This window comes from Prionailurus viverrinus, chromosome F1, assembly GCF_022837055.1.
Source record: "Prionailurus viverrinus isolate Anna chromosome F1, UM_Priviv_1.0, whole genome shotgun sequence".
NCBI classification, from domain to species: domain Eukaryota; kingdom Metazoa; phylum Chordata; class Mammalia; order Carnivora; family Felidae; genus Prionailurus; species Prionailurus viverrinus.
This window is the reverse complement of record NC_062577.1, coordinates 66,185,119-66,206,497: the sequence shown is the minus strand read 5'-3', so window position 1 is coordinate 66,206,497 and position 21,379 is coordinate 66,185,119. Positions and strand designations below refer to the sequence as shown.

Below are 21,379 nucleotides of genomic sequence, written 5' to 3'. Positions count from 1 at the left end.
GAGCGGGGCAGGGGCAGAGAGGGGGAAAGAGCGCATCCCAAGCAGGCTCCACACCGGCAGCGCAGAGCCCAGGCGCGGGGCTCGATCTCGCGGACCAGGAGACCACGACCCGGGCCGAGATCGGGAGTCGACGCTCAACTGGCTGAGCCCCCCAGGTGTTCCTCGCGGTGTCTCACCAGACCCGCCCCTAACTACTTCATGTTCAATCTTGTCGAACTCACCTATCAATTCTGTGAACTTTTTTTTTTTTTAATTTTTTAATGTTTATTTGTTTTTGAGACAGAGACAGACAAGAGCGTGAGCAGCGGAGGGATAGAGAGAGAGGGAGACACAGAATCCAAAGCAGGCTCCAGGCTCCGAGCTGTCGGCACACACAGCCCGACGCGGGGGCTCGAACTCATGAACCTCGAGATCATGACCTGAGCTGAAGTCAGGTGCTCAACTGACTGAGCCCCCCCAGGAGCCCCAAATCGTACACTTCAAAAATGTGCAGTTACTACAGACCAATTATATCTCAATAAAGCTGTTTAGAAATGGAGGAAATAAATTTTTAAGAGAATGTCAGTGCTACAGATCATTATTAAAACCACACGTACCAGGGTCCTGGGTGGCTCAGTCCGTTAAGTGTTCAACTTTGGCTCAGGTCGTGATTTTGCTGTTTGTGAGTTGGGGCCCCACGTCAGGCTGCCTGCTGTCAGCCCAGAGCCCGGAGCCTGCTTCGGATCCTCGGTCCCCCTCTTTCTCTGCCCCTCCCCTACTTGTGCGCACTCTCTCTCTCTCGACGTGAATGAATTTAAAAAAATAAAAAGTAGCACTGACGTGATTTAAGAACAACTTCACAGCAGTCCTCGGATACCGTACCGCAGACAGAGCTGGCAAAGACGAGCACAGCGGGGTGGGGAGAAGGTCCTGACATAAAAGCAGCTGACACATCATAACACAGGGCATCAAAAGTTGGGGTTATTCTTGACTTTGGTATTTAGAGAAATATGGGGCTTTTTCCAAGTACAGGGGAACTCCAAATCCAGCAGAGGTGACTCTGGTCGGCCACCGGGCCCCCACGTGAGGAGGGCGTCAGGGCCAACCTGTCGAAGGGCGGGGGACGGACCCGCCGGCCTCCCGGGCCACGTCCCCCAGAGCCAGGAACCAGGTGGGCAGCCCTCCCGGGCCGGGCCCGCCGGCCCCCTTCCCTGCCCCAGCGCTCCCGACGGGAGGCTCGCTGATCGACCGGTGGTCGGTGATCACCTGTAAGAGAGGAAAGCACTACCTAGAAAACACGTCTCACCCCCACGGGCACCACTGCCACACGCACAACAGCCAAGACGTGGAACCACTGCACCCGGGGACAGACGGACGGATAAGGAAACTGCACTCACGCATACACACGTGTGCACACACCCCACACCCCCCTGCGGGCCCTCACACACACCCCCCCGCACACCCTCACGCCACACACTCACGTATACACACGACGTACGAGGCACGGAGGCGCTGACTAGCCGTGCTCTGCGGTGACCGCTCACGACACACACGGACAGTCACGCGGACACCTACACTTACACGTTGGCCACATCCCAGGACCCCGCGTGCCGTGCGGCACAGGGACCCTCGGGAGCACGCGTTCGACGACCGAATCCGTGAACAGGGCGTGCATCACAGCTCAAAAAGCTGGGGGGAAAGGACAACCTGCGACCCTTTCCCCAGCACCACATGACCCAGGTTCAGGCCCTCCCGAGCCCCGAACGACCCCGTGTGCGGGCAGGGACAGCCGCTCCGGGTGGAGGGTGGCCGAGGGACACTCGCCCGGAAGGCGGACAAACAGGGCCTCCGGGCCCAAGCGTGGGGGATGGACACGCAGGCCCCTGGAAGCATCCACGGGGCCCTCGCGTGGTTCCTGGTGCGACGGGAGTGAGGACACCTGCCTCTGGCTGACAGACAGTGACCCCAGAAGCCCAGGCTGTCGCGTGACCACCAAGGCCGTGGCCGCCAGACCAGCACTGACACGGTTCACCACGTCCACAACTTCTGCTCCTCGTCCTTCGTTCTTCGCTTTCCGACGGACTGTTTACATTCCGTGGTGCCTGGCCGGCGCTCAGTAATGGTCTCTCGTCCCTGCCATCACCGCCTTTGCTGGGCCAGGCGCTGGGGACCTGCGTAAGCAGGCACAGGCTCATTCCTCGGGTCCCCTGGGTGCACCCCCGGACCTGAGGAAAGCGCCACGAGACATCCGTGGGCCCTCGAGGAGAGGAGGCTGGGACTCACGACAGCCCGTCCCCTTGTCCCCTCGTCCCCCGGAGCCCCCCCACTTCTCAACAACCTGTCAGAAACGCCCACGAGTCACTGGGGCTGAGTCTGGTGAACACGGGAGGCTCCCTCGGGGTCACACACCCGGAGCGGGAGTGACGCGTCAGGACGGGGGGCTCACAAGCAGCCTCCGCTGGCAGCTCTGAGGGCCCCCAAGAGCCCGTCTTGGAGCCAGCTCGGCGCCGGCCCAACGGCTGGAACGGAGGCCCCTGGGGGTGAGGAAGCCTGTGCCGCCATGACACACACACCCCAACCCCCCGGCACCTGCCGGGGGCCAGCACGGCTCTGGGAGCCAGGGTCACGACTGCCAGATGGACGTGGCCGGCCGGTGAGAATCGGAAGGGGGACACGGGGACGGCCACCGCAGAAGAGGACAGGGAGGAGCCCACGGCGCCGGCGGCCCTCCAGAGCCAGGGAGCTGGCGTCGGGAACGGTGAGCCGGGCGGCAGGTCTGGGCGGCGACATGCGCAGATTGGTTTGGGGGTCGTGTGGGCGGGGGGGCGGGGCACAGAGCCGGGTGCCCGGGGAGGCCAGGGCAGTGGGGCCCACAGCCACCAGGACGGGCTGTGCCCGCGTGCGGGAAAGGAGAGACGTGGGCTCTGAGTGGGCTCCGAGGCGGTTTATTAGGACCCACGCTGGGGAGCCGGGCCCCTGCCTGGAACGAGGGGCTGAGAGCGTCCCCACAGGGAGGCAGGGCCACCCATGCTCACGGGCCGGGCACCGTGGACACGGTTCAGGCACGGCCAGTCTCCTCCCGAAGAGGCGGGGCCGTCCCCTCCACAAAGAAACGAGGTCCCCGGGGCTGCCTCGACTTGCCTGGCACCTGCCAGCCCCCCTAGGAACGGGGCCCCGGGCCCCCGGCCTTTCCTCACGACAGCCGGCATCGGAGACCACGGTCCGGCAGGGGCGCCCGGGAACCCAAAGCTACAGTCTGGAGTGGACAAAGGCCACCAGGCTCTGCAGCTGCTCCTCCAGGCGCCCCGCGTCCCCGTGGTTCTCCACGACCCAGTCGAAGCCCTCCAAGTCGTCCAGGCCACACTCCGACTCCGCGTCGTCCACCCCTGTGCAGGAAGCAAGGTGACGTCAGGCCCCGGCCAGCCCTGGAGGCCCGCAGGCCCCAGATGGAGCTGCCCCCGTCCTGGCCTCCCCTCTGCCACCGCCCAGCCACACAGCCACCGCCCACAGAGGGTGGAAGGGCCTCCTGAAACCACACGAGACCACAGACGAGCCGGAAGGGCGGCTCTACGTCTACCCCCACTCGGCCCTCCGGGAGGCGGCGCGAGCTACTCTCCGAACAGCGGGGCTGCTGGGCGGGCTGACTGTGACCGAAGTGAGGTCGAGTGTACGCGGAAGTGCCCACGCCCAGGAGACTGCAGTGTCAGGGGCCGAAGTTCCCCAGCCCACAGGGCCTCGGGCAGGAGCGAGTCCTCAGCGGTGTCCCAGCTGCCACAGGGCAGGTCCCGGGCTTGCACCGCTGAGGCCGCCTTGCCCACCACACACAGACACTCTGTGCATCGCACGGGACGCCCGCTGACGCAGCAGGCCGGCAGGCTGGGTCCCGGACACATCTCGCGAAGCCCACCCGCCTGGAGAGGACAGGGAAGGGCACCAGCCCCGGGTCATGAGGAACCTTTAGCCCGAGGACACCCTCCCCAACCCATGTTCCGATCTGGGGACGGTCCTGAGCCACAGGCCCCCAGCTTCCCTTTCATGACCCCTCGCTCACGCCCCCACAGCCTGCCAGGAAGGGGGCAGGAGACCCAGACCGTGGAGGCGGGGGCCAGGGTCTACGGCGGGGTGGCAGCCGGCGTGCCAAGCCTCGGGGGCAAAGGCCGGGCACAGCTCACCTGGAGTGAACACCCAGCCCCGCTGCCGTCGGCTCTGCTCCAGGGCCACCACGCGGACCGTCTGGGTCAAAGCCCCGTAGGCCTCCCGAAACCACTGGATGTCCGACACCCTCCGCGTGTCACTCACCAGCTGCAGAAAGAGACACGGGCAGGTGACCGACAGGACACGGTGTGGCGGGACAGGGCCCCAGGGAATAAGCAGGTGCATGGGGATGGGGGGGGGGAGGCTATAGAGCCCAGACAGGTGTGGTCCCCTTCCCCATTCTCACCCACCATCCCTCCTCCCTGCAGGCAGCCCTCCCTGGTCACGCAGTCCACAGCCCGCTCTGCCCACACGTGTCTGCCGTCGACACACCACGTTCCGTGGTCACCGCTGAGCTGAAGACGAAGCCTCGGGCTTTGAGGCCAGATCAGCGGGTCCAACAAAGTAATTCTACAGACAGACAAACTGAGGCCAGAAACAAAAGTGCTCTAACTGGTCCCTGCTCACCAGCACTTTTCACAACCTAAGCCTGACTTTCTCAGGCCAGGGCACCCCACCTCTCAAAGGGCCCCCGTCATTCTAAGAAGATCCAAAGCCCTAACCCCAACCCCAGCTTCCGAGGGCCTACGAGATCCGGCACTCCTCCCGTGGCCTTCGTGCATCCACTCCGCTGCAGCCGGCCGGTGCCCCGCTCCCACACGCCAGCCACGTCCTCCTCGGGGCCCTGGCGCGTGCGGCTCCCGCTGCATGGACGAGCACAGGCCAGGGCCCCCCATTCACGCCCATCTCCGCTCCGGCGTCCCTCCTCCGGGAGGCCTTTCCTACGGCCCGGCCCCCTTCCTGTCCCTCTGGGTCCAGACACGCTGTCCACGAAGTGCTCTTGCCACCGTCACCATCTGCCGGGAGGTTGTGTTCACTGCCTGCCCGCCCCAGGTCCGCACCCGCGGCCACATCCCAGGCCCCCGCGTGCCGTGCGGCACAGGGACCCTCGGGAGCACGCGTTCGACGACCGAATCCGTGAACAGAGCGGCCGGCTGTTCCCCCTCCGACGCAGACACGTTCCGTTCACTCACCAATTACCAAACATGTGGCACAGCGAACCCGTGTGCGGGCGCGGAGGGGGCGGGAGCCAAGCGGCCGGCGCTCACCCCCTCGGGGCCCAGTCTGGGGGGCAGACGGCGGCCTCCGGTGCGGTCAGCGCTGTCTGCAGGCGCGTCAAGCTCGGCAGGACCGAGAACGGACTCCCCGTCTTCTCCCCACGCCTTCCCTGCTCAGAACCACCTCCTGCCTCCCACCCTGCGGCCACGGCCCAGCCGGCTCAGCCTTCGCGGCCCGTGCGGAGCCCACCACTCTGAGCCACAGCCCCACCGCCCCCTCCCAGAAGCCTCGCCTCTCCCCTGCTCAGTGGCCCCGAAGCACCAGACCCCGGGCCTCACCTCCTGCCACGTGCCCGCCCGCCACCCAAACACCCACTTGGCTCAGCCCCTTGTCTCCTGCAGGCTCTGCTCAAGTGACCTCGAGTGGGGGAAACCTCCCCGGCGCCCCGCAGGGCAGCAGCCCAGCCCCCCATGGAGCCCTGGACTCCTTTACTTTGCTCCTCAGTATTTCTCTTCACCCCACAGGACACATTCTGTATCTGTTTCCGGCCTAACTCCCTCCAGCCCCAGTAATAACGTAAGCACCCCGAGGGCAGGGGCTTCATCCCGTTCTTGCACTGATACGTCCTCAAATCACCTGGAGCCGGGCCAGGTCCAAGGAGCTACTACTGGCTCCCAGAGCGAGGACGGAGCGAAGGGGTGAGGTGCTGGGGGAGCACCTGGCAGCATCACTTAGGCTCAGGTATCAGGGCAGGCTGCCTGGTGGAGGCGCCATGTAAGCGGGGCTGGACGGAACCAGATGAGGACGGAAAGAAAGGGCGGTCCTGGCAGGCAGAACTGCACAAAGGCCGGGCCTCCAGAAGGACCTTATGTGTCTGAGGAACGGAGAGAAGGCGGGTGTAGTGACAGCCTAGGGAGCAAGAAGGCCGGCAGGGCAGCAGGGCCCGGTCATACAAAGCCTAGAGGTTTCCGTGAAGGGCTTCACTGTGGTTTGTGGGAACAATGGGACAAAGGTTCCAAACAGAGGAGTGACAAGCGTTGGGTTATTTTTAACAGGCCGTTCTGGCTGCTGGGTGACGAATGGGACACGTGGGACCAGGGCAGGAGCTAGGAGGCCACGGATGAGAAGTGGCGGGAGGCGGGGCCAGTGGAGTCACAGGCAGAAAAGGCGGAACGCTGCCCTGAGCACACTCACCCAGACGGGCTGGGAGACGCCCTCCACCACCTTCCTGCAGAAGAAGCCGGGGTCGGCCTGGCGCTTCTCCTCACCCCAGCGGATCATGTCCCTCCGGTAGGCCTCCTTGTAGGTGCTGGCGTCCAGGAGTCTCTCGAAGTCCAGGCCGTGCTCCTGCCCAAAGCACATGCACCGTCTGCACCTCCGGTCTCCGACCTCACTGGTCCCTCCTGAAACAGGAGGAGGGCAGCCCTGCCCTCCCCCCCCACCCCTCCCCGGGGACCGATGCAAGGACCACGAGGTTGCCACCAGGACCCTGGGCTGCAGGGAGTAAGGAACCCCAAACAGCGGCAGATGGAAGAAAAGCCTGGGGATAATCCAGAAATCATTTCGGTGTCTTTAAATCGTGTGATGTGCGACAGCTTTACCTCCCCAATGATTCCTGGCTTAAACTAATCCTGAAATTAGTCTGCGTCCCCTGGGCACAAGCTGAGCCTCCAACCAAAGTGGGAAATGTGAAAAAGCGCACCTCTTCTGGCCCAGTCCAGCCCCACCCCGGCCCAGGACACCTGGCGGCCCCCTCCCGCATCCCACGGCCCCCCGCCCCGCAAGCTCCTGGCACCTCTGCAGAAATAGCAGGTGCTCCTGGGGCAGGGGGAGCTGCTTGGACCACCCCGGCCTCCCCTCCCTAGGGACACAGCCAAATGAGGGGTCCATCCAGGGCCCCGGGGCGGGCCGGGGTCTGAGACAGGTTCCAGCTACTCTCCTCACTCCCCGCAGCTCCACCCTCTTGGACTCGTTTCTCCCCTGCAAACTGAAGGGCCACGACCGACCGTGCAAGTCCAGTCACCTTCCTGTGCCCTGCCCGAGGTGAGGCCGGCAGCCACCTCCTGTCTGTAAACTGGTTTCCCACGCTCTCTAGCAGAGGGAGGGAGAGTGGCCGCCAGGAGCGGTAGGTTCTGTGTTTCCATTAGATTTCTCATTGTGACTTGAGAAACCCAACGCATTAAACGTTTCATTTTGGATTTTTTTTTTTTTAAGTATGCTCCACACCCAACACGGGGCCTGAACTCACAACCCTGAGGTCAAGAGTCACGTGCTCTTCCCACTGAGCCACCCAGATGCCAGTGGAATTGGTTTTAGTGGGAATAGGAGTGGTACAGGGGTAGGCTGGCCTATCCGTTTCCTATTGAGGTTTTTAAGATGCAAACTGCTGCCCACGCCACACCCACGCCAGCCTGGCTCGTAGGTCTGGAGTGGGGGCTGATCTGGGAACTCTGGAGCGTAGATCAGTGGTTTTCAAACTACTCCTCAGAACCCTGGGGTTCCCCAGAAGTGCCCAGGCCCCAGGGGACAGGCTGAGAGCCCCCTCCTCCACCCTCTGTCTCCCTGCACCTCCCCCACCAGAGACCCTCAAGTCTGTCTACTGGGTACCAGGAACTTCCTCCTCTAACGTCATTTGGGAAAGGTTCCCACTAAAAAAATCTTAGGGGCACCTGGGTGGCTCAGCTGGCTGAGCGTCTGGCTCTTGACTGCGGTTCAGGTCATGATCTCATGGTTTGTGAGTTCAAGTCCCATGTCTGGGCTCTGCCTGGGACTGTCTCTCTCCTGTTCTCTCTGCTCCTCCCCTGCTTATGCTCTCTCAAAATAAAAAAATAAATAATAAATGAATTAATTTTAAAACCACTGCACCTGTTATCCCCAGGACCCGCCAGGCTGCTACAATGCTACAGTGATCCCCCACCTCCTACAAATAGGTCTGTTTAGCTGGTGGGAGAAAACCAAAAGGCACAGGAGAATACTGCCATGCATACGGACTGATGCATGGAAGGGGGGGCCAGATTCATTCTGTGTGGCCCCAGAAGACCAGACTCGGGCCAACTGACCAAAGTGCACCTAGAAGTCAAGGGCAGAAATCTAAGCAACGAGGGCTCCTCACTGCATGGGAAGCTGGTCTGACCCTCTAGGCTCCCTGTCTGAAAGCCAAGGCTCTAAAAGTTCCCATTTAGTTTTTACAATCCTTTTTTTTTTTTCAATGCTTATTTTTGAGAGAGAAAAAGAAAGAGAACACGTGTGCGTGCAAATAGGGCAGGAGCAGAGACAGAAGGGGGACAGAGAATGCCAAGCAGGCTCTGAGCTGTCAGCACGGAGCCTGACGCGGGGCTCCAACTCACGAGCTGTGAGATCATGACCTGAGCTGAAGTCGAACGCTTAACCGACTGAGCCACCCAGGCGCCCCTACAATCCTTTTTTTTTTTTTTTTCTTTAAATCCACATGGTCCAAAATTCAAAAGTTACGTATTTGTTTAGAGTGAAAACTCTCTGCCCGGCCCCTGCTTGCCCCTTCCTGGAGGCACCCAGTGACAGTGGCCTGTGTACCCTGCCCAGGCTTCACACAGCCCCAGCACTGGCAACAGTGAACACAAGGAGGGCCCCCCACAGATATCAGTTATGTGGCTGAACGTGTAAGCAAACGTACTCAGAACTCTCGTCCGTTTACATATAAATGGAGTATTCCCTATGCACGTTTCTACATCTTGCTTTCTTCACTTAATGATCATCTTGACAACTCAGGTGATTACATTTCTAAGGGGAGAATCCCAGCTCAAGTCCGAAGCGTTTCCTGGATACGCTCTGGGGGAGGGGGCCGGAAGCGAGTGACAAGGTGAAAACGGCCCCAAACGGTCCAGCACGCGGCCAACGGCAGTCACAGAGACCCTGCCAGTGACCACAGCAGGCTCCTTCCAACCCACCAAATGCCGCGTGGCCGCCACCTACCCGCGCGTACTGCTCCTTGAGTGGCCCGGACAACCGCAGGACAGCGCAGACATCAGCTCCGAGCCTACAGGACAGGGAGGCCCAAGCCCAGTTAACCTAGTCTCCGGACGAGGCTGGAAGGGGATGGAAGTCTCCTTCCTTTTTTAAAGTAAGCTCCACACCTAACGTGGGCCTCGAACTCGTGACCCTGACATCCACAGTCACAGGGTCTACGGACTGAGCCAGCCGGGCGCCCCTCTGCGGTTGCGTTTCTGCTACTAGTATCCGTAACTGTCAACGTCTCATCCTCCCTGACCCTAACTGCTCATCTACAAAGCGGAACAGCACTCTCTGTTCGGTCTCCTACAGGATTATTACCAAACTGGAATGGGAGAGTTCTGCTCACAGGCAGAACAAACATTACAATTACACCGTGCACGGCCGCCACCGGCGATGTTCTGGCTCGATGAGGTCACTGCTGGGCCCTCGAACTAGTTTTCCCACGGCCCGGGTGTATCCGTGTGCACGGACTTGGTCATCACAACAGAATTCACTCGCTCCTTCAGTTGTTCGATGTACTCAATCCACCACCCGTTGGGTGCTGTGTCCGGACCCAGGTACGCCGTCCCCGCCCTGACCGTGAGGTGCTGACACTTTCACTCAAACACCGACACAGTGAGACAGGCGTTCTTAGCTCCGTGCTTCACACGAGGAAACGGAGGCAGAGTGAGACCTGATACACTCAAAACAACGCTGCAAGTAATGAAGCCAATATAGATAAAGTGCAAATACCAGCCAGCATTTACTTCCTGTGCCTTTACTAGACGGCAAGAATTGTTCTGAGCCCTTCACGTGCATTATCTCATGTCATCCTTTCAACCACCCTATCTTTAGCCCCATTTCACAGAGGACAAAACTGAGACACGGAGTGGAGGAGAATGCTGTGCAAGGTCACAGGGGAACACGTGGGGAGTCAGGATGCGAATTCCAGCAGTCCAACTGCACACCCTGCTCCTGTCCACTGACTGACTCCTGTGCTGGGGACAAGGAGAAAGGCAAGCAGGAAAGGTGGTAGGACCCTTGTGCGGAGCCAGAGGCGACCTCTGCCCCGGGTCCCCTCCCCCACAACCTCGTCGACCCCTGTGGTACACCACCCCCCCAGCAGCAACGCCTGGTCCCCCACCCACCGGCGTGCGCCCACGCTTTGCGATCCTCGCTCTCGTCCAGCACAACTGCTCGACCACGACGTTCAGGGTAAACTGACTCAAGCTGAATCTGAATCCTGGATCTACGGATCCCTTGGTGACCCCCCACCTTTCAGAGCACCCTCAGCTACTAACACCCCAACAGGGAACCTATCAAAGGAATCTTGGGGTTCGACGGGATCGCGCACGGAGGACTCCACCACCCCCGACCACGGAGCGGCCGCCCCTGCAGTTGTCGGGCCGCGGCCCACCCCACCCCAAGCCTAGCGTCCGCGCCTCGCCCCGCAGACACCTGCTCCGCAGCGCCTCGGCCACGAAGTCCTTCCCGGACTTCCTCTTCCCGCTGAACAGCAGCACCAGGCGCGGGGCGCCTGCTTGCGGGGCCATGCCGTCCTCCCCACCCCCGCCGCCCGGCCGCCCGGCCACCCGGCCGCCCCGCCGCCCCGCCGTCCTCTCCGCTCCGACGCGAGTACTCCGAGAGCTACTCCTGCGCAGCCGCGGAGAGGCCTGTCCGTGGGCACGTCCACCGCCAAACGCCGAGGGGGGGGCGTGGCTCTCAGGGCGGCCTTCGCCCGAAAGACGCTCCCCCACAGGGATCACTTGGAACGGCCCGGCCCCGCCCAGAGCCTGACGTCACCTGGACACAACCATTCCCCTTGTAGCGGGGACGTCTCTAAATTTCCCGAGGTGAGCGTCACGTTGCCTACCACCCAACCCTACAAACATTATGGGAAACGATCAAACGAGATCACGCTGAAGAGGTCTGCGAACCCGCCTCCTTATTTGTGCAACGCAACGCATGTGTTCAAGCTAATCTGTCTGTACCCCGCAGTGAATGTGGGTCCTCCCGGAAGCCACCCGCGGCTGAGGCGCCGGGGGCGTGGCCGTGACGTCACGCGGGGAGGGGCTTGGGCCGGCGCTCGCGTGGCCGGCGGCGCGGGTTTGGAGGCCCCGCCTGCTCTTCCCCAGGGAAGTGCGGGGACCCGCCGCAAAGTGCTGACCCCGACGGGGTAGGCTCTGGGGCTTGGAGGCCAGCCCCGGACGGGATTGCCTAGCTTTATGCGGAGTCCAGTCGGGAGCTGCGAGGGTCTGTCCCCTCCTCGAAGGCCCGCCGCAGTGACAGCCGGTCCCAGAGGAGTAAGCGCAGTGGCCTTCAGCCCGGACCTTGGGCCCGCATCTCTGAGCTCGTCAGAACGGATCCCGGAGCCCATTCCTGCGAGCCACAGAGTCACTCAAGGAGAAGGGGGGAGAGGACGCCGGACCCGCGTGGGAGGAGCCGGAAAACACGGCACAGGAGCGATGAAGGAATGGCCATGGGTCAGATGCAAAAAGGACGGTCTCCAGGAAGGTCTTTTTTTTTTTTTTTTTTGAAGCAACTCTGAGATCATGCACTCATCAGTGCACTTAGAAGGCAGGCAGCCCCAAGTGGGGTTTTAATCCCAGCTCAGACACTTCTCAGGTCACCCTGGTTCATCACTGGTAACGCCCACCTCACAGGGTTGCCTTGAGAAGGAAATGGGAAAAACACAATGTAATTAAAACCCTTTGTAACTTCTGGAGCGTCATCCAGATGTGGAGTTGTTATTTATGCTGAGCACGGTGTGGTTTTAGAATTCAGCACAGGATCCGATCTCCCAGCCCACCTTCACAGAAAGCTCAGATCCCTCCTCTTCTGTCACCAGAAAGCACTCTGAACTGCCCCCCGCTTTCTTTTTCACCTGACTCAGACCTCACTCCTGCCTTTCCTATCCCCGCTGGAATTCCCTACTGATGATCAGAACATCCTAACCTCTTACAGCTTCTCTCCTGCTCCCTGCCTCAACTGTGTCTCACTGTCCCCGGCTGCCCTCTCGCGTAGAGTCTTTTCCCCCTCCCCCCCCCCCCCCAGCCCTCAGATCTCAGCATAGTGTCTGTGGCCTCCTTCCTTCCCATATCAGCTTCCTGACCTTCACTCCCATGCCTCTTGGGAAACTCCAGCTCCTACAAGGCTCATAGCCACCGGGCTGGGTGGCCTTTGCCCTCCTCAGTGCTGACAGCCACCAATCCTGGCACCTGTTTCCATTCAGGCAGCTTAGCCACAGGCTCCCGTCACCACTGTCTGTGATCTTCCTGCCTGCTTGGTCTGACCGCTCCGTCCCTTGGCCTCAGACACCAGCTCCCATGGAGCCTTGCCACCCCCCAGAGCCATCCAGCCTGCAAATTTGCACACTCAGCCACCTTGCTCTCCAAGGTCACCTGCTCAGATAGTCCCCAGAGCAGTGCTTCCCTCTCAGGGACACATTAGCCCTTGAGACTCTGTTGTATGACATTGCCTCTTCCCTCCACAACCAAAAAGAACTCACAAGAGTCAGCAGGTGTGAGACGACAGGCGGGGGACGCTGCAGACAATGAGGCAGGAAAGAGGGAGGAACAGGACTGTCTGCAGGGGCACAGACAAGCCGGGAGGGAGTGGCCAGAAGCCTGGGGGGGGGGGGGGCTGCGATGAGAAGCTGGGGATGCCAGACACGCTGCCTCACGGGGCTGCCTCACGGGGCTTCCAGAAGCTGATGCTTGAGGAAGCGGGTGCTGGCCTTGGACCACAGAGCAGTGGCCCCACGACTCAGGAACACAATTACCCCAGAGGGTCACCCCTCACTAAAAAGGCAGACCACCTGGGGGGCTCAGCCAGTTAGGCGTCTGACCCTTAATTTAGGCTCAGGTCGTGATGTCATGGTTCATGGGATTGAGCCCCACGTCCGGCTCTGTGCTGACAATGTGGAGCCTGCTTGGGATTCCCTCTCTCTCTCTCTCTCTCTCTCTGCGCCTCCCTCTGCTCACATTCTCTCACACAAAGTAAGTAAATAACAAAAAAATAAAAATAAAGAGAGGTTTGCTTCACTGACCCAGAAGACGGCTCGGAAGTCAAGTCCAGGCCTATTGGAGGAAGCCCGCTCACGGTGTCACCAAACCCAGAGCAGTTTGAGCCTGCAGGGGACCAGGGCCTACACTCCTGCGGAGCCGAGAGGAGGGAGGGAGGGAGGAGGCGGGCTTTGTCATTGCTCTTTCAGCACCGCCTGGAGCAAGGGAGCCCTGATCGGCACCACGTCCACCCCTGCGAGGCCAGCCTGCCCCATAGATGCCACCGAGGCTCAGTGGTACCACCGGTTACCCTTCCTTCCGCTTCTGGCTCCTCTTCCTGTGGCCGTTGTGCAGCTGACCCAGCGCCGTCCTGCACCAGTGCCTGTGACTGGGGCCTTCTGTGCTCGATGACCGTGGCCTCGGGGGCCGTGCAGCGGGGCAGGTGAGGCAGAGCGTGGGGCAGAAGGAGTGCCAAAGAGGAAGAGAAGAGAGGCAGTCTGAGTCCTTGGGAGCTGAGGGAGAGAAGTCCGTTCGTTCGTTCATGCGTTCGTTCTTTCAATGTCTGTAAATGCCTGAGACGCACCAGGTACCACTAGAGCTGGGACAGTGAGTGAACCAGAGCCTGCTCAAAGAGCATTTGTTCCCTTGAGGGACCGGCAATGATAAAGCAGCTTCAAAATAGAGCGTGAGAAATTTCATCCCCAAACTGGAGAGGGGAACAGACATAAATTAACATCCGCCTGATGCTCTGATAGAAGCTATAAGTGGCTCTAAGTGGCACCATCGCGTGGTTCCCCCTGCCTGAAACACCCTTCCAGCTGTCTTTCTGGGGAGCAGACTCTGAGTTGTACTCCAGCACTTAGCCTGTGACTCCTCCTCCCCGCCTCCCCACCCCTCTGCCTTGGATCCCTGCTTCCTATGCTCCTGACATAGCTCACGCTCACCTCACACTACGCTTACCGCTTACTCCCACATCCACCGCCCCCACATAGGTAAGAGTTACTATTTACTGAGCGTTTACTACGTGCCAGACATTTATTTCCTCAATCATGTGACATAAACACTACTATCCCTACTGAAAGATGAGGCAACTTTAAGTGGCGCGATTATTAAATTTTTTCAAGTGTATTTATTTTGAGAGAGAGACAGTGTGAGCAGGGGAGGGGCAGAGAGAGAGGAGAGAGAGAGAGAGAGAGAGAGAGAGAGAGAGAGAATCCCAAGCAATATCCATGCCTCCAGTGCAGAGCCTGACGTGGGGCTCGAACCCATGAAACCCTGAGATCATGACCTGAGCCGAAACCAAGAGTTGGACGTTTAACCGGCTGAGCCTCCCGGGCGCCCCGAAGTGTCGAAATTATGATGAGGCTCATTATGATTGAGACACTTGCCCAGACATCTATTAAATAGATTACCCCCCGGGATCACTCCGGAGAGAAGGGGCAAAACGCTTCTAAACACACAGGTGGACAGTCAGAGACTTACGACCCGTCCCCTCTGTGACCCGCCTTCCCTAAGTTGCTAAGTGCTCAGTAAGGGCGAACCCAGAGGAAGGACAAGGCACCGGCCAGCTCTGAGTTTGTAAGTTCTCCGGCTTTAAGAAACGCCACACGCTGACATCCCTGGAGGTGGGAGGCGTCGAACCTCTCACTGGACAGTGCGCCCTCCCAAAAGACCAACCCAAAAGACCAACGGAAAGTTGGATTCCCCTGCTCAGTCCTCGGTCTCTGAATTATCTCCGTCGCTATGAGGCAAGCGTGTGACCTTCGCTCTTATAGCTGCAGCGTTCAGAGAGCACGTAGCAGAGTCTGTCGGCACCTCCAACTCCAGCTCCCGGCTGATCTCACCCAGAACGCCGGGCAGAGCAGGGATCCTCCGATGTTCAAAAGAAACAAGCTCTAAAAAGTCAGCTAGTCTGCCCGTGGATGGTAGCCACGGCTCAATCTGGAATACGACGCAAGAACAAACAGGATTTTTGCTTAAGCAAGCCCTATACCCGTAGGGGGGGCTTGACCTCATGAGCCAGAGACCAGGAGTCGTGGGCTCCACCGACCCAGCCGGGCGCCCTTAAACAAAGCTTTTTTTTTTTTTTTAAATAAAGATTCAGGATTTAGAAAAATCTTTTTGTTCTGTGAGATTATCATGTACTGAATGCCAGCTTTGGAGCTGGGGACTGGCCCCACTTCAGCCGTTGAAGAGCGATGTGTTGATTTCATTCATGTCACCGTTTTTCACTATCTTCGAGACAGACACTGGTATTTACTCTCAAAATGAGATGGACAGACTCGGCTCCAAACCAGGAGCTAGAAGTGGCCGAGCTGGGTCTGCGTGGCTCCAAAGCCAGCGGTTCCGGCAGCCAGGGGGGCCTCCGGGACCCTCCCCCCCTAGCCCCGCCTCGGCCTGCAGTGTAGGTCCTCGCCTGTGTCCCTCCCCAGGCTGCCAGAAGGCAGGTCTGGTGGCGCCAGCCGGGCCAGGCCTGGGGAAGCGCTGCATGGGCCACAATAAATAAATGAATGAGCAAATGGATGGCTCTTTGGGGGAGAGTCTGGAGGCCAGGCCTTTGCTCCGGAGGCTCCGAGGGCGTTTGCAGGCACCCTCAAGGCCGAGCCTCGGAACCCCACATCCCGTCGTTCCGGTCCCGGGGCGGCTCCCCCCCCCCCCCCAGCCTCCGCCCTGCTGCAGTCCTCCACAGGCAGCCTCCTACAGCACCAGCACGAGCCACCCACGGGTGACTTCAAAGCTCAAGGGCAGAGGGAGGAAGAACCGGTTCCCCCAGACCTCGCCTTACAAGCTTGAGGAGCGGAGGGGGGCGGGGGGGAACAGGGGACTCTTAGGGGTTGACAGCCAAGGGCTCCAGCCCCAACCCGCCCCTAGCAAGCTTCGTGACCCCAGACAAGTCATTTCTCTTTCTGGGCCTCGCTTCTCACTCTGAACCAGAGGCTGGCTTCATGCCCGTGAAGGGCCCCTCCAGAGCCAGCCTCCTCCTGCCCACAAGCTGGGGCGCATAAGGGGCCGCGGTGGCCAGAGAGGAAGTGCCACAGGGCCAGGTACCCACGTGGCTGGGTGGGAGCTCGGGCTTCCCGGCCTGGGGCCTCCTGGGGAAGGTGGACAGCGCCCGCGGATGGTCTTGGTCGCTGTCCAGCTGTGACAGGACCATAGGCAAGCCACCTACCTCCTCTCTGTCTCTCTCTCTCTCTCTCTCTTACTTGTCTGTAAGAGGGTACTGACGGTCTTACCCTCTCTAACGTCTGCTTGTCCGTGAGATGGGAGAGCCGAAAAGTCTGTGGCCCAGGCGGGTAAGGGGTGGCCGGTCTCCGGGCAGGATGACCGAGGCCCGAGGCCACGTTCCGGATGAGCCAGCGTGGCGGGTCTGTTTGGTCTGTGGGTGACTGACGTTCCAAAGGGGGCTAACCCTTCCTCTCCACGGTGCACGGCTTAAGTTTCTGCCTTCCCTGCCCCAGCCTGGCAACCTGTCCCTCTGACCCTCAGCAGACAGGTCACTCCCCTTGCGGGCCACTCCCCCCACCCTTCAGGCTCAGTAAGGTTAAGAGTCTGACGCTGGTTGGAACTTCTCCAAGGGGGCCCTGACTTGGGGGGATGGGGAGAGGGGACGCACAGCGGGGGAGCAGTGAGGGACCTGCTGGGAGGCTGGCTGCCCCCCCATATCTGGCAAAGTCAAACCCAGCTGCCTTCCCCTCTCCACCCCCCACCCCCACCCTGACAAGACCAGCCCCGCCCCTCCTCCTCTGCCAGCACTGCGGGGGTGGGGGGGGGGGTTGGGGAACTGCTCAACCACCTGTGCCAGGGCTGGGAAACCCAGCATGTCCTCGACCGCCCGCTTTCCCCTGGCCTTGTCCCATCCAGGCCTGGGCCACTCAAACTCGCTACTCCAGCCACGTTGCCTCTCTCCCAGGCTGTTGGCTGACACCTTGAAACTACCCCGATGTCACATCCTGGCCACCCGCTGCACAGCGCCCAGGCCTACCGGCCCTGGTACAGGCGCCCAGCCTCCACTGCCCGTGGCAAAGCCCCTCCTTAGACTTGCAGGTGGGCCTGTGGGAGAACGGTGAGCATGAACTTAACCGTCTGGCCCCAAGGCTGTTCCCTCTCCCCGGGCCTCACCTCTGCCCTCATGGCAAACCCTACTGTCCTTCAAAGTCCAGGTCAGAGGCCAGCCTTCCCTCCTCTTCACGCCCTGCTGACTCCTCCCTGGCAGCGTGAAGAGAGAATTCCGCCTGTTAAATCCATCCAGCTGCTGGCAGGGGCGGGGGAGGGGGGGGTGCGGGCAGCACTGGGGTCTGCACAGCACGCGGCAGAGTGAGATGCAAGCTGGCACCCCTCCCCCACCCCCGCCAGCTCCTGCCAGGCGGTTTGGGAAGATGCTCTCGGTGTCCACTGTACTGATGGGGAAGCTCACCCTGAAAGCAAGGGGGCGCCCGGCCTGAGGCCCGCAGGTGGGAGCCGGCGGGGACCCGAGACTGCTTTCCCCCGTCTTAGCTTGCTCAGACCAAAGGTCTGGTTAGAGAAGACCTGGGCGGGGCCTCCATCGGGCCCAGAATGAAGAGGAGGGGCTGAGCGGGGCGGGGCCTCTTCTGGAAGCTGAGGCCGGAAGCTGCCCAGCAGGCAGGTATCTCAGCGGTAGAATGGGAGGGGAGGGGGCTGCTGTCATCGGGGTTCAGGGCTAGGCAGCCCGGCGCCACCCTGCAGCTCCCCTACCAGCCCCCCGTAAGCACGTGCAGGTGAGGGCCCGGGCACCCCTGCATCAGGGTGGCCCGGGAGGTCCCTCAGGCAACAGCTGGCCTGGCAGAGGCGGCTGGGAGAGCGTCTTGGGAGGAACACACACCCCTGACCTTCAAGGAGCTTCTGGGGGGCGGGGGGTGCCGGCCCCAAGCTCACCCAGGACCACATCTCTGCCTCCAGGATGGGTGATGGGAAGCAGTAGGGAGAGGAGGCAGGGGGACCCCAGGGGCGGTAAGGGCTGGCAGGGGCACCAGTGAGGGAAGGCAGGGCTGAGGGCAGCTGGGAAAGGGCAGTGGAGGAGCCTGGGCAGGGGTGAGGGGCAGGGATGGCGGACTGGGGGACAGATGAGAAGTGAATTGGGGGACCGGCCAAAAGAAGCAGGAGGCCCAAGGGGGCGCCCCTGACTCATGTGATTCTCCCAAGTTGCCCCTTGCCCCTGGGGGCTGAGCTTTAGCTGGGGGGGGAGGGGTGGAAGGTCTCAGAGGAAAGGGCAGAAAGGTCCAGAGCTTAAACTGGAGGGGTCCAGACCAGACCCTGGGGGGCCACGCAGAGCTGGAGGCAGACGCCAGTGGGTTCGCTCCCAGGTTCCCCCACCCCTGTGGGTACCGGCCGGAGCTGCTGTGGGTACACGAGGGTGACGGAGAGAGGGGCCTCGTGTCCTGTGATGGGGGTGAGGATCACCTACCTAGGCCAGCCCGGACACAGGGTGGCCACCGGGCAGTGGCCCTGGTGTCCTGACCGTCCCCAACAGACCCCTGGGGCTCCTGGCTCTCTCTCTCTCTCGGATACAGGGGACACAGCGGCTTCGGAGACCTCAGACCCAGCTCAGCGCTCCTACTCCCTGAGGGGCTAAGAGGGGCAGGGGGCTTGGGGACCCTTCCCAGCCTCCCCCAGACTTTGTGACGCTTTTCAGACCCTGAAAAGCCCCAAGCACCCACAACCTCTGGGAACCCAGGGAGGCCAGGCTGTGCCCCCTCCCCTGAAGCCAGGCCCCTCCCCGGATGAGGAATCTGGCCTCCCTTCTAGCCTGAACCCCTGCCCTGGAGACTCAAGCTGACCAGTCAGCTGTTCACGCAGCATAAATTCTGAGCACCTGCAAGCGGTGAGAAAGGTGAACAGGATAAAAAGGCATCCTCAAGAGGGGACGACAGTCTACGGAGGGGACAAGGGTCCGTGGAGGGGATGAGGGCCCACGGAGGAGGCGAGGGTCCATGGAGGGGACGACAGTCTGCAGAGGGGATGAGGGTCCATGGAGGAGGCGAGGGTCCGTAGAGGGGACGACAGTCCATGGAGGAGACAAGGGTCCAGAGGGGACGACAGTCTGTGGAGGGGACAGTCCGTGGAGGGGCGAGGGTCCATGGAGGAGACGACAGTCCACAGAGGGGACAAGGGTCCAGAGGGGACAACAGTCTGGAGGGGACGAGGGTTCAGAGGGGACGAGGGTCCACAGAGGGGACGACAGTCCGCGGAGGGGACAAGGGTCCATGGAGGGGACGAGGTTCTATGGAGGGGACTGTCCATGGAGGGGACGAGCGTCCATGGAGGGGGCAACAGTCTGCGGAGGGGACGAGGGTCCAGAGGGGATGACGGTCCGCAGAGGGGACGACGGTCCGCAGAGGGGACGAGGGTCTGTGGAGGGGATGAGGGTCCACAGAGGGGGCGAGGATCCATGGAGGGGATAACAGTCTGCAGAGGGGATGAGGGTCAATGGATGGGCAAGGGTCCATGGAGGGGACGACAGTCCATGGAGGGGACGACAGTCCACGGAGGGGACAAGGGTCCAGAGGGGACAACAGTCTGTGGAGGGGACAGTCCGTGGAGGGGCGAGGGTCCATGGAGGAGACGACAGTCCACAGAGGGGACAAGGGTCCAGAGGGGACAACAGTCTGGAGGGGACGAGGGTTCAGAGGGGACGAGGGTCCACAGAGGGGACGACAGTCCGCGGAGGGGACAAGGGTCCATGGAGGGGACGAGGTTCTATGGAGGGGACTGTCCATGGAGGGGACGAGCGTCCATGGAGGGGGCAACAGTCTGCGGAGGGGACGAGGGTCCAGAGGGGATGACGGTCCGCAGAGGGGACGACGGTCCGCAGAGGGGACGAGGGTCTGTGGAGGGGATGAGGGTCCACAGAGGGGGCGAGGATCCATGGAGGGGATAACAGTCTGCAGAGGGGATGAGGGTCAATGGATGGGCAAGGGTCCATGGAGGGGACGACAGTCCATGGAGGGGACGACAGTCCACGGAGGGGACAAGGGTCCAGAGGGGACAACAGTCTGTGGAAGGGACAATCCGTGGAGGGGACGAGGGTCCATGGAGGGGACAACAGTCTGTGGAGGGGACAGTCCGTGGAGGGGACGAGGGTCCATGGAGGGGACGACAGTCAGTGGAGGGGACAAGGGTCCAGAGGGGACAACAGTCTGGAGGGGACAGTCCATGGAGGGGACGACAGTCTGTGGAGGGCAGTCCATGGAGGGGACGAGGGAATGGAGGGGACAACAGTCTGTGGAGGGGACAGTCCGTGGAGGGGACGAGGGTCCAGAGAGGATGAGGGTCCACGGAGGGGACGACAGCCTGTGGAGGGGACAAGGGTCCAGAGGGGACAACAGTCTGGAGGGGACAGACCGTGGAGGGGACGAGGGTCCACGGAGGGGACAGCAGTCCACGGAGGGGACAAGGGTCCAGAGGGGATTACAGTCTGGAGGGGACAGTCCGTGGAGGGGATGAGGGTCCATGGAGGGGACGACAGACCGTGGAGGGGACAAGGGTCCACGGAGGGGACGACAGTCTGCAGAGGGGATGAGGGTCCATGGAGGGGGCAAGGGTCCATGGAGGGGACAACAGTCCACGGAGGGGACAAGGGTCCAGAGGGGACGACAGTCTGTGGAGGTGACAGTCCACGGAGGCAACGAGGGTCCACGGGGGGGGTGGGTGAGGGTCCATGGAGGGGACGACAGTCCACAGAGGGGGTGCCTCCTCACACATACCCTGTGCTCCTGGTTCAGCCCCCAGCCAGAGGCCCGCAGGAGCCCGTTGGCTCACAGCCCTCCGACAGCCAGCGGTCCCTCCTGAGCCCCCGCCGCCCACCACAGCCCCTTCTGGAGCCGGCGGGCGTTCTCCCCTTCCTGAAGTCACACTGCGCCAATCCGTCCCTACACTCGCACAGGCTGTGCAGGCCGGTCGAGGAGCCCGGTCAGGAAGGACTTCCGGGCAGTAAGTGGCCCAGCGGACTCTGGGTCTTGGGTGAGCGCAGGCCCTCACCTCACCTGGCCGGGTGGGTCTGGGTCTGGGGCCCTAATCGGTGCGGGAGGCGAGGTCGGCGGCAAACGTGGAGCTGGGGCGCCACCTAGTGGCTTCCCACCTCCCCAGCCCAGAGCCCAGTGGGGGTCCTCTGCCCCCTCCTCACACCCTCTGGCAGCGGACAGCTTTTGAGTGCCAAA

The 21,379-nt window shown here is 61.6% G+C and overlaps 1 protein-coding gene and 2 long non-coding RNA genes across 4 annotated transcripts; 1 reads left to right on the top strand and 2 right to left on the bottom strand.

Moving 5' to 3' along the window:
* Window positions 1-2,908: 2,908 nt before the first annotated feature.
* Window positions 2,909-10,837, bottom strand: PMVK (phosphomevalonate kinase). Of its 2 annotated transcripts, XM_047840629.1 has the most exons (5): window positions 10,660-10,837; window positions 9,184-9,247; window positions 6,427-6,579; window positions 4,152-4,281; window positions 2,909-3,365 (listed from the first exon to the last, which is right to left on the bottom strand). In XM_047840629.1, the coding sequence occupies exons 1-5, from the start codon at window positions 10,752-10,754 to the stop codon at window positions 3,229-3,231; spliced, it is 579 nt and encodes a 192-aa protein (XP_047696585.1). In that variant the 5' UTR covers window positions 10,755-10,837; the 3' UTR covers window positions 2,909-3,228. The 2 variants fall into 2 exon arrangements, with proteins under 2 accessions (XP_047696585.1, XP_047696586.1); XM_047840630.1 differs by lacking the exon at window positions 9,184-9,247 and having other exon boundaries at window positions 10,660-10,804.
* Window positions 10,838-13,357: 2,520 nt separating this feature from the next.
* On the bottom strand, window positions 13,358-17,704 carry LOC125155438 (uncharacterized). Its single transcript, XR_007148218.1, has 3 exons — window positions 17,620-17,704; window positions 17,325-17,411; window positions 13,358-13,717 (listed from the first exon to the last, which is right to left on the bottom strand). It is a non-coding gene; the product is annotated as an uncharacterized LOC125155438 (long non-coding RNA).
* Window positions 17,705-17,807: 103 nt separating this feature from the next.
* LOC125155104 (uncharacterized) lies at window positions 17,808-21,320 on the top strand. Its single transcript, XR_007148037.1, has 3 exons — window positions 17,808-17,829; window positions 18,734-19,053; window positions 20,945-21,320. It is a non-coding gene; the product is annotated as an uncharacterized LOC125155104 (long non-coding RNA).
* The last annotated feature ends 59 nt before the right edge of the window (window positions 21,321-21,379 follow it).